At 45.4% G+C, this 12,808-nt stretch overlaps 1 protein-coding gene across 1 annotated transcript in view; it reads right to left on the bottom strand.

The window, feature by feature from the left end:
• Positions 1 to 12,808, bottom strand: part of LOC140660476 (dynein axonemal heavy chain 9-like) — a 122,822-nt gene that overhangs the window by 20,173 nt on the left and 89,841 nt on the right. Inside the window, exons 19-20 of the mRNA XM_072881382.1 lie at positions 4,166 to 4,393; positions 176 to 367 (exon numbers count right to left, since the gene is read on the bottom strand). Coding sequence (XP_072737483.1) covers positions 176 to 367; positions 4,166 to 4,393 — 420 coding nt within the window. The remainder of the gene's footprint in view (positions 1 to 175; positions 368 to 4,165; positions 4,394 to 12,808) is intronic.

Consider the following 12,808-nt stretch of genomic DNA (forward strand, 5'->3'; position numbering starts at 1 on the left):
CATGAGTGGCGCTGAAGCTTCCCATCTCACCACAAAGGTATACCAAACTGTGACATTATAAAACTAAAGATACCAAGGAAATGGCATTTAAGGAGACTTCCCAGGAGTTTCAGCACAAGCCAGTCCATCACTGGTGGTTAAAAGCCACCAAACAGCCCACCTTTGATTCACGCACCTTTGAGCTGGCCTCCAGGTAATTATACAGCACGTTCACAGAGATAGTGAGGTCTCCAGTGTTGAAGGGGTAGGAACGGTTCCAACCTTGGGGGCCAAACTTGCGCCTTTCTGCCACTAAGGCGTGGAAATAGCAGAGGGCAAACAGGATGCTCTTGAACTCATTCTCCCGGGTGCACATCTCCAGGGTATCCTGCAATACAGGCAGAGAGACAGGGCTGCGTAAGTCCACATTGCCCTCTGTCTCAGCAACTCTCAGGCCTCCCAAATACACTGGACTTTGGACAGGGGTGAACTGATTTGCTCAATCAGTTAATTTCACATTCATATACACATGAATATACACTTTCACTGTTTTTCTAAGTTGGTGGCTTTGCATTGCAAATTCATGGGCAAATTCTGATGCATATTTTCCAAATTAATATTTTCTTTTCCAACTTAAAGTTGCTTTGCACAGGAACACATGCTGACAGCCAAGAAGGGAAGGAAACATGCACTAACCCAATGCCCCATCACCTGCATGTGCTTCACATCCCACAGCAGGGAGATGGAAAGAGGCACCACACAGGGCAAGAGTGCCAGCAGTGTGACTGGGACTGCAGCCCTAGGCAATGCTCCTGCCAAGGAGGACTGTACCTGGAAGAACTACAGTCCATCCTGCCCCTTGAGTACAAAAGGTTTCCTTGGAGCAGCATTTCTCTGAGCTGCAGGGCTGAAGCAGCAGGGAGTTCTCCCAGAAAGGCTGTGCTCCCGCTGCTGTGACCCTCTGCACAAAGCCAGCCCGGCCGTGTGCTGCAGCAGTGTATTCACTCATGGCACGACCTTGTGCAGCACACCAAAGCAGGGATGCAAGAAACTGCTAAAAATCCAGGCAGGGGAGATCAAACACTTGCAAAAAAAAAATCTAATGCAGCCCTTTAAAGCCAGCACAGCAATGGGTGCTTCCTTTCCCAACTTTCAGGTGACGCTTAAAGTTTTAATATCTACAAACGAGTAGGCAGAATTGCGATGTCAGAGGTGGATGGGTGGGAGGCTGAGTCATTTAATCAATGGAAATGAACAAAGGGAAGCGGTCACCAAAGAACCCTGAATGGTGCTGGGAGTGACATCTCAAGCGGGTGGGCACCAAGGGGAAGCCTGGACAACCATGCCTGTTCCCAGCAGCCTAAGTATCAATGTTCCAGGAGAGCAGAGCAGCAGAAGAGATGAAAGACTGGAGCTGTGTGCATGGCATGAGGCTGAAACTCAGCTCTCATGGGAGAAGCTGAAGCTCTTTTCTGTGGCTGAAGCCAGGTGGAGACTGAGAAAGCTCTGGCTCTCACTCTGCATTGGCGGTGTGGCTGAGCAGCAGATCCCCTGCCCCACAGCAGGAACCTGATGGGATCTCCCATGGCCAACAGTGCAGATCTCCCCAGACCTGGGAGATGAACAAGTTTGGTAGGGCTTGCCTGCACCTCCACCTACATCTCTGCAAACCCTCCCCAGGAATAGCATATCCAGGGTACAGTAGCCCTGACCTGCACAGCTGAGCAAGTGTCTGATCAAGGAGGGAGTAGCTACACCAGCCCCTCCATCCTCCCTCCCCAAGGACAGCCCCTTTAAGTCCACTCTGCTATGTGACAAAGACTACAATGGGTGCCCGTGTGACTTCCCTTCATTGTCTTTATCTTAAAAATATACAGTTAGACCTTTAATCAGCTGGGGAGCATAACAGAGCTCAGGATCTGTGCTGAAAAGGAGGAATCCATTACTGTAAAGTATGCAAGACATTGACTAACTGCATAAGATGATCAAGAACATCCCAAACCCTGTTGTCCCCTTGATGAGACAACACTCTCAGCTCCCTTCATTATCAGCAACCTGATGAAGAAATGGTTCAAATATGTGCTGAACACCTTTCTCATTTCAGAAAATGCCCCTGGACTTCAAGGGGAGCTTTCCTGAATGAACACTGAGTGAGAATCCAGCTCAGTCTCATTCGGCCTCTCTATTTAGTTTGCATTTTTCTTCAGCTACAAAGCAGAACAATATTCCTCGCACAGAATAATGGGCCTTCTTTGTGACTTTCAGCTGAAAGCTAAATTTGAACATCCATTCTGTACAAAGCAGGGAAATGAGGTGTAAAGGGGCCCCACCCACTCACTCCAGTATTTCTGATAAGAGACGTTTTATAATACTCTGGCAATTTAGAAAATGCTAATTACTATGTGATTGAAATGAGCAGAGGCAGGATGGAGATGTTACTTGGGGTGAAGGCTCTCCCCTCCCTTGCTCTCCAGGACATTTTGTGGAGTTCAAGATGATGAATGACAGTAGATAAAAATGGAATAATCTTCCCTGACTACTCGCATTAATCTTTACGTGGTGCCTCCCCACCTCACCTGCTCAGCAATGTTAGCTCCTGTACTTGAGATTCCCTCCATACCAATGTCTAAGTGCAAAAATAGTTGTGAGCTGCCCCCATTTCTCTGCCCCATGGATGAGTGTGTGGGGCAGATAGGCTAGGGTTTTTCCTGCCTGGTCCCAAGTGACAAGAGGCTGTATGGAGAGAAAAATAAAGCAATCCTGCAAGGTTTGCCATGCGTGTTCCCAGCACAGTCACCAGCAGAACGGAGAGGCTGTAGTAACTTCAGTGCTAGTGATCCAAAAACGCAGTCCGAGGGGTGAATGTGCCTTCAGGCCCTTCTGGTTCTTTTAACAGACAGGGTCTTGCTGTGAGAGCTCGGCACGCCAAGGTAACGGCGATGTGTGAATGCAGGTAATAGGTGTTCAGGGCAGCAGAATGCAATGGTCTGTGTCTCTAGGAAAGGTATCATCATAAATGCGAGCGGTTAGCACTTAGCCTTTTGTGTCATGCAGAAAACAGGGTCAGCAGAAGCACAGCCACCTTTAGCAGTGAGACATGCCAGGCTCCAGCATGGCTTGACACACAGGCTGTTCCCTGGGGAGCCGCCAGCACTTGATCCCTGCACCGCTGCTGTTGGCAGCCTCCTGCTCTGCGGTGCCCAGAGCTCCCGAGTGAGGCCACAAAGTGGGCTCGTTAAATCACCACGTTACAATGACTCTAACATTGATCCATATCCTCTGCGGCACCAAGAAAAGAATATTTCCCATCATTTCCACATACTTCGCTTTTGTGTCCCCTGCACGAGAGACTCAGCTGCAGTTCCAGCAGCAAAGAGCAGGGATGGTGGCTGCTGTAACAGGAGTGTGTGTATGTGGTCACCATGCAATAAAAGCAACGAGCAACCTGCCATCGGCTATTCTTCTTGTGGGCCAGCAATTCTCAAGATGGCCTACTTTACCCCCATCTGGCAAAGCAAGTCCTCCCTGCAGGGAGATTTCAGCTCTAATTTGCAACACTTCTGAAGTCAGCAAGGTTTTGAGCTGAATGGCCTTTGGGCACGCAACACCAAGTCCCACTACACTGCTCTGAAGAGTGATGTGGGATGTGACCATATCAGTAGTTCTGAACCTCTAACCCTGGTTAAACAGAACAGCAAAAAAGTAAGGTTTAACCTGCTCGCCTCTCCATGTCTTTGGGTGTTAGATGTAATATGAGACTCGCCAGCCCAAAAAGGAGTGACACAGACACAGAAATCAAGTTGAAACATGACAAAAGTCTCCCAAATGCTGCATTCAGAAGTTTGATTCTGTAACAAAATAGCCTTTCTAAGGTTCATAGATTGGTGAGAAAATGATTAAACTGGGCAGAAGTCTGGTAACCTGTGACCTTCTGCAAGAAAGTGGCTGTTCAGGATTACCTGAGTCCTCTCTTGGGAAAATCAGTGCTTGGAAAGAGATCAGCGTCCAGATCCTGGAGAAGAGAGGAGGGGGTTTTTGGATCCAGAGACTACATGATGCAAAGGGACTCGCACATCTGCTGTCTGGGAGAGGCAATGCCCACACACATCTTACTCTACGTGGGGTTCTAGCAGCTCCAAGCTGACCTGTTGGCCAGTTGCTGGCACGAGCACCACTGCAATCCTACCTGGTTGAAATTGTCGAGGGCTTTGTGCAGGTTTGCATGCATCCCAGTCGGGGCCTCATTGGTGATTTTGATGGAGTTCTCCAGGATGCCCTGGGGAATGATGTGGCTGTCAGGGGAGGGTGCTGGCTCCGCGCTAATGAAGACACGAAAATTCCGGTGGCTGCCCTCACTGTGCTGCTCCAGCTTCTTCTCCAGAGAACTCAGCCACTTGGCCACCAGGTGGATGTTCTGGCGGGAACAAAGGGGACAAGGCTTTATCAGTCATGCTCCCATTTACACCTGTGCTGAGCAGGCACCGAATCCATCACACCAATGAATGGCCCCCACCCAGGCTATGCTCCAGAAGTTGGTATTTGCCCGAGTCGTCCCTGTGTGTAATTCACAGCCCCAAATATTCTGTCATGTCAAGTACACTTTTAAACTCAAGATAATCAATATAAATCACCAGCAATGAAGCAAGCCACTATTGGGTTGTTTGAGTTCTCGGTGATGATACTCTCCTTCTTGTTACAGTAATGTACAGCTGATGAAGTAGAGTTATTTCCCCAGATCTACCAAGCTCAAATGAAAATGTTTGTCCATTTTTAACAGAATAACAGTGAGGACCCTCAATATCAGTTCCTGGGAAAAAAATGAAGCAGGTGGTTTTACAAAGACCTTTAACATAATATATTCATTTATTCATGCAACTAATTCAAAATATCTGTCAGAAAATTAAGCAGTATTATGCAGATATGGTGAAATGGATGAAGACATGCCTTCGTTTTTCAGCTGGAGTCCTATACGGTGTTGTAGTTTCCAGGCAAGAAAACAGCTTTTTTTATATTAGGAACGGGACAGGTCACACACAGCAGGGATTGTGGGCTAAAACTACCTACGTGGGCTAAAACTACCCTCATTTTAAAGTTAGGAATGTAATCCAAGCTGACTGTGTTAACAGGCACTCTGGAGGGTGATTTATCCCATCCAAAGACAGGATAAGGAACTTGCTAAACTTAAATTAAAAGCACCCACCAAAAAGATAAACTGCTTGGAGGTGGCAAGGAAATTATATAAAGGAACCACATTAGAGGCTTAGAATAAATATATATCACCTATAAAAAGGACCAGAAAGGAGCTCTCATGGTTAAATAGCAGACTAATGGAGACTATTTGGAGTAAAATGACATTCTTCAGAAAGTGGAAATTGTGTCCAAATGAGAAAAACAGAAAACAGCACAAAAACCAGTCATGGTAAGGCTGAAAAAGGTTTTAAGAAGCAATATTCTGAAAACCATAAAAACTAATAATATAGTCTTTTCCAGAAGCCAGAAAACTACCAGGGAGCCTATAAAACCACAAGATGATCAAGGTGTACAGAGAGTGCTCAAGAAAGGCAAGGCCACCACAAAACAGCTCATACTTGTAGGGGTATTCACTGCAGAGCTTGGGGAGGGTCTCGCTGTTACAGCCTGTGTTACATGGTGGTATCACTCAAATCCTGAGGCTGGAGACACCTCTGGAGATCATCCATCCAATCCTCCTGCCCAAAACAGGGTCAGCTAGAGCAGGTTGCTAACTGTATCCAGTTGGGTTTTCTGATATCTCCAAGGCTGAAGCCTTCACAACCTGTCTGGGAAACCTGTGCCAGGGTTCAACCACTCTCATAGTAAAAAATAGAATAGAATAGAATAGAATAGAACAGAATAGAATAGAATAATTATGTTTAAGGGAAACCTGTATTTCAATTTGTGCCAAATGCCTCTTGTTATTTCACTGGGTACCACTATGAAGAGCCTGGCTCCATCTTCTGTACTCCCTCTGCCATGAGGTATTTAAACACACTGATAAACCCCTCTGAGCCACTGCTTTTTGAGGTTAAATAATCCCAACTCTCTCAGCCTCTCCTCATATGACGAATACTCCAATCCTTTAATCATTGGAAAGACTCTTAAACTGAAGCAGCAGATGAAGAGTTTTTCTGAAAAATTGATAAACTAATAATAACAATTTACTAGGACCAGATGGTATCCACCCTAAAGAAACTCGGATATGGAAGCGCTGTATTACTCCTTGGTATGCACTAGGCAAACTGGCAGGGGCTCTGATAAACCACAAATTAACACACAAACAGTATGAGTTAGAGAAAAACAGGAATCTAAAATTTTCAACTCATTTTAAATAGCTAACAGGGGGATATCCAAATCTGAGCTTGTCACCATAAACTCCTTTTGCAGTTGCTAGAAAGGTGAGCTCCAGCAGGCAGTTCAGCACACTGGCTTCAGGTATGGCCCTGGACGGTGGAGGAGTTGCCTTCACGGGCCTGGTGTATCTTCATGCTTGTATTTTCATCAGTATCAGCTATTTATCTTTCAGTTCCCAGTATTATTGCAGGTAAGAGGGAAGGTCACATAGGCTACCAACTGGATAAGACAGGAAACGGGGTGGGAAGCTACTGATGGAGTTTGAGCTGCTCACCATATGCAAAAACCACCTGAAAGAGCAAATGATTAGTGAGCTGACAAAATTACTCATAAGACAGAGTAATTTCAAGTACTGAAAACAAAACCTGGTGGTAAAGAACTGCAAAAGTATGCTATCATTCTAAGTGACTGGCAATGATATGGCAGAGGAAATTCAGTGTTGATAAATGCAAAGTAATGCATACAGAAAAACAACCCTAGCTATAGATATAAACAATGATGGGTTCAGAATTACCTATTGCCACTCAGGGAAGAGATCTTGCAGTCCTTATGTTTTTTTCCTGCCAATAACAGTTCAATGCTTAACAATGTGAAAGCAATCAAATGTCAGCAAAGGAACAGAGAATAAAACTGCAAACATTATTATGCCACTCCATAAATCCATGGTGGGCCTTCATCTTGAAAACAATACCCAGTTCTCACTTCTCTGTCCCCAAAAGGATACAGTTTCCACACAAGGAGACACTAAATTGATATGAACTTCCCCGTTTGGAGAGAGAGGAGATTGGGGCAGAGGGGGTGAGTGGAGAACAAGAATGGAGGGATGAATAGAGCAGGCTGCGAGTTTAAAAAGAATAAGTGGAAGTACATTTTCATACGACACATAACTAAACTGTGAATTCATTGTCTCAGAGTTTTGTGGAAGTTGAGAGAATCACAGAATGAAACTGAGCTTAGATCCACGGAGAGAAACATCCCTTCACGCTTGCACTGTTTATACAGCCTTTCCCTCAGATTCGGGATGTGCCTTCTCATAGGCAGGGAACTGGGCTGGCAGTGCGTTGGTCTGCCCCGGTACAGTGCTTTTATAGACTGATGCCACATAGGAACATCAAGGGAGCTCCCTCATGAGAACACAGAAACTCTCTTCTGGCTTTTCTGTTGGAGGTTTCAAGTGCCTCTCGTGAGCTACTTATGGAGAGATTCCAGCGAGGACTGGAGAAGATGAACAGTTGTAGAAAAGGAAAAGCTGAGGTCCTTTAGGTATGGGTTGAGACAAAGTGGTGGCTGCTGTCACAGACTATTAGCAGTACTTGCAAATGCTAGAGGGATGGGTCAGCACTCAGAGGCGGACCAAGAGGCAGGAAGGACCAGATGGTGGTACATCTCTCCAGAGGAGCTGGGGTGCTTCAGGAGAGAAGAGACTGAAAACTCAGTCACATCCAGAAACAGCCCCCTTTGCACATCAGTGACTGTCCTTGCACACTGCCACGTCCTTGACAAGTCCTGGATGCAAAAGGACTTGTCACATCTCATTTTTGTAAAGGGATCCTGCTAAGGATCGGTATGTTTACATTCGATATCTCAACTATAATTTTTTTTTTTTTCCCCCCTATTTATATATGTAGTTATCATGGTGAAGGCTGACTTCTATATTTCTAATAGTGACAGCAATGTATGTAGATCTGAGTCTTGGCTCTGCAAGCAATGCCACCCAGCCTCTACAAGCAGCTGGACTAGCAAGCACGCTTACCTCCTTCAGAGAGTAATTTCCTTCTCAAGTGTCACAAAGCAAGAGCTCTAGTCTGTTCTTGGTTACACAAGCACAACTTCAGTACAAGTTGCCTTCACAATGGCTTTATGCCTCTGGATCTGTACCAGTTTTCAAGGGTACTGGATATGGGTATGTCTGAACACAGATGTCTGCGGCTGAACTAGTCATCCCACTGGAGAGTTATGGAGAAGGTAGGTCACCTTATCCTAAAATAGACGTGTGCAGTACATCTGATCGATCACTGGTGAAAGTGCCCAGCTCTCCCCCCTGGTCTGAAAAAGGGAGCTGTGGTGACTGGGTCAGATAGAGTTGTTTCTATTGCAGGCACCTGAAGTTAAAGGGGATGAGTGGTGCCTTCAGAAGCCTCCTAATAATACGGGAGATACATTACTCTCACTGGTTTCAGGGGTATCAGAAAATGACACAGCAAGTGTGCAACTGCATTTTCAAGACCGTAATGTTTTTTAAAAGGGTGCACTTAACTATTTCCATTTTCTTACCCTCTATGGGGCTGGGTACAAAGTGTACCAAGAACTCAGGAAAAGCTCCTGAGCTTCTGTCTCCTTGCCCAAGACCTCTGTGTTTTAGATGTAAATACCACCTTCTCTGCCACTTGGTAATTTCAATATTGCCCTCTTCTGCACAAGATTTTATGGGGCTGTCTTCATGCCTTAAGTCAAATAAATTGCTAGATGACTCCTACCAGAGGTCAAGCCTCCATCTCTGAGATGGCAGCTGCTTCAGAAACATGAGTCGAGAATTATTGTTAGGGGAAGCCTTGCACCCTCCAGTCCTGTTGCCCCAAATCTGATTCACATGGCTGGGAACATTTCTTATTTAGAACTGCATAAATTCAGTCTCCTTCCCTGAAAGGATTTCGGGTCCTGCTCACATTACCCAGATGAAATGGAATTTGGGGTGTGGGGAGAGACAAGGAGGAGATGCCTAAGCAAAGGAATCATGTTCTGGGGACGAGTTGCTCTGTCGTAAACAATGACTGTGTGAAGAGCAAGAGAAAAAATGCAATTATATCTGACTGCTAATGCACCAGTGCTTGCCTGATGCATTTAGGATTTCAAGAAATGAGGTAATCCCCAGGGTCCAGGCAACCAACTCACTCTAAAAACACAAGTCCAACAGTAAAGTAGGAGTAGACTGAAACCTATAACCAAAGTGTTTCAAATAGCCACAGAGATTTAGTAATACAGGGAAAGAGCTCAACAGAATAGCAAAAGAAAAATTGTGCATTAAGTATCAGTTTAATAATAGACTACATACCTGACCTTAAGTATTTTCATCTTTAATTGGTAGTTTCTTCCTACATCTGCGTTTGTGGTGTTAGATGGTTGAAAAATAATTGCTTTCACTTGTGTTGACATGACACCAATGATCATTATTTGTCAGTATCACTACCTTCTAACAGCTGACTTAGGGAATATTTCTAATGTAATTATAATTGAGTGCATTTATATCCTATCCTTTTGTGATAGAAGGGATGGAAAAGAGGAATATATGCAGCAAAACATGGGTTGATACTAAGAATTTATGACTTGATCAAATGAATATGTCTGCAAAAAACAGATGGAGTGCTGTGGAGGGGATTCACAGGTTTGAAGGAAACTCTGCAAATTAATTCTCAGCAGTCAGATAGCACAACTTGACAGAGCATGACTAATGACAACATATGTGGTCACAATAATTGAATGTTATGTCAATTATCAATAACGACATAACGCAGACAATGCTGCATTAACACCAATCACAGCTGAGCTACATGTTCATCAAAGAACCACCTCCTCTTGCTTCTTTTGAAACCTGCCTCCCACCAATTTCATGGGCTACCTCTAGATCTTATTCAGGAGAAAGAGAGGATAATCCAGCCTGGCCACCTTCCTTTGGCTCAGGGCTTCATGCACTCCCAATACTATCTCCCTAAACCACACTGTACAGTTTACACTGCACCAGTTTTATGTCCTCCTCATTCCATAAGACCCCCTGAAGACACATTTACCCAGGACACAGCAAGGTAATTCCTTGCTTTATTACATTGTTTCTTAGCCAGATTTTGAAGTCTGTGAAAAAGCTGTTGTGCAAAGGTAAAAGACAACTCCCTAGCATCTCTGTTTTTTCACAGCTCATGTCTAGGTCCATGCTGTGGGCAGAAATAGGCAATGGTCTCAAATTCATTACCTTGCTGTGGTGGTTTAACCCCAGCCAGCAACTGAGCACCACGCAGCCGCTCTCTCACTCCCCCCACGGTGGGATGGGGAAGAGAATCAGAAGAGTAAAAGTGAGAAAACTCGTGGGTTGAGATAAAGACAGTTTAATAGGGAAAGCAAAAGCCGCACACACAAGCAAAGCAAAGTAAGGAATTCAGTCACTACTTCCCATGGGCAGGCGGGTGTTCACCCATCTCCAGGAAAGCAGGGCTCCACCACGCGTAAGGGTTACTTGGGAAGACAAACGCCATCACTCCGAACGGCACCCCCTTCCTTCCTCTTCCCCAGCTTTATATACTGAGCATGATGTCATGTGGTATGGAATAGCCCCTTGGTCAGTTTGGATCAACTATCCTGGCTGTGCCCCCTCCCAACTTCTTGTGCACCTGGCAGAGCATGGGAAGCTGAAAAGTCCTCGACTAGTGCAGCAACAACTCAAACATCAGTGTGTTATCAATGCTGTTTTCAGCACAAATCCAAAACATAGCCCCATACCAGCTACTATGAAGAAAATTAACTCTATCCCAGCCAAAACCAGCACACTTGCTTTATGAATGGAGGGTGGGGGCCAAATCCTGCTAAAAAGCAAACTGCTGAAGAGCAGGCAAAAAGGAAATCTGAAACATCTTCACATGCACACTGACCATTACCACAGTACCTTGCCCTGTGTTATTTCCCCACTTTGTGTTATGGAGTACGAGTGACTGAGAGCAGGTACCAGAGGATGAGGGTCTGCAGCAAAGCTGGGCTAGGGTGCACATGCAGGAATGTGGGAGCACCAGAGGCTTTTCATTGGGAATTCACTTCCAAGCACCTCTGTGTGTTTGTACTTCACAAAGTAGATCATATATCACAGGATGCAAGTGTTGCTATGGTAACCATCAGAAATAGCAGCACATATATATAAACCAGCACACACTCCACAATGCACTCCTTTTGCTGATAGAGACTGGAGACCCTTCACATTTCTGAAAGTAGTTCTCTCCTTCACGCCTTATCACAAATCACCTCCCGGAGCAATGAGAATTAGTTGTTTTTACAAAGTCTCATTCTCTTGTGAGATGCTCTCAGAAAATACTCACTGCTTTTACAGTAAATCTGAAAGCTAGGCTTAACAGTCCAGAGACAGCCCAACACTTTAATACTCACTGCATCGTGTTGGGACATAAAAAAGGGCAGGGAGGGGACACTGCAGAGAGTCTCTTCCCTTGGCCATGCTTACTGTCAATGGTAGTGTGAGGTTTCATCACATGAGAAGATACCACACACACCCAGGAATGGCTCCATCCTTCCACAGCCAGCCCTATGATCTTGTGAATATTACTACAGGACTCAGAGACCAAAATGGATAAGCACAGACCCTACCACTAACACCTGCTCGTATGTCTACGAGACCAAGCTATTTCTGAGCAACAAGCTTGCTGTTGCTCGATGAGGAGAGAGGCAATTTCGGAGCTCTGGAAGCACCAGAGAAGTTTTACCTTGTCTCCGGCATATGCTTTCCCCTAGCTGAGAAATTACAGCAGTCAACTTACCAAAGGTGCCCCACTTGGCAGGCAGTGAGGGCTGCATCACATTCTCACCTATGTGAAGTGCTTGGATTTCAGCTTGGATTTCAGCAAAAACCCTGAGGCTTTTTCAGACTTCACTCCATCGTCACATTTGACAAGAAAGAACTCGTTTGATCCTTGCAGAGTCAGCACTATCTGATCCCTTCCTGAAGCCCTTAACCCCCACCGAGCCTCTCCACACATAATCGGGGGGAGGATTACAGCACGTAAGAGCAAGTGCAATTAATTTGTTGTCCTTCAGTCTCACCTCTGAACACGCGGTCTGTTCCTCTTGTGTTGCTGGGCCCTATGAAGTTCCCCATCATCTTACTTGGGCTGGGCCAAACGAAGTAGCTCTGTCACCTACAAACAGTGTCACTTCGCTGCTCACCACCTTAGCCACTAAGCAATTAAGAACACGATGGCACCACTCTGTCTTTTGCTGCACTAAAAATTATGCATCTCTTCTTATCCGCTGTTTGTGGATGTGTCTCCTCCACAACTTGCAATGTGATTTCACCAATACAGACACAGAAGCAACACTGGTCTAGCTATATAAGTACTGGCAATGGTGAGTCAAGTCAGTATAAGCATTAGAGGGGGCTTTACACCTCTATTAGCACTCAGGATCTTGTCTGGGCCACCACTGGCCCCATAAAGCTGCTAAAAAGTTGCTGTGCTGTAGCAACTTCACTGCTCTCAGGATTTGTATATACCTACACCTCTTGCAGTCCCGCCTCCAAATGAGAACCTAGCCTTCTTCTGCTAGAAGTTGAGCAAAAATAGGCTGTTCTATGACCCTTTCACTGGTCAAGGTAGACAGAAGGCAGATGAAAGTGGAGAAACAGAACAGAAGACAAAACCCAAAGAGGTATGGTCTGAAATCTTCAATACCCCAGGGTTTGGTACTGGGTCCT

Source organism: Ciconia boyciana, chromosome 16 (genome assembly GCF_034638445.1).
Source record: "Ciconia boyciana chromosome 16, ASM3463844v1, whole genome shotgun sequence".
In the NCBI taxonomy this organism is placed as follows: domain Eukaryota; kingdom Metazoa; phylum Chordata; class Aves; order Ciconiiformes; family Ciconiidae; genus Ciconia; species Ciconia boyciana.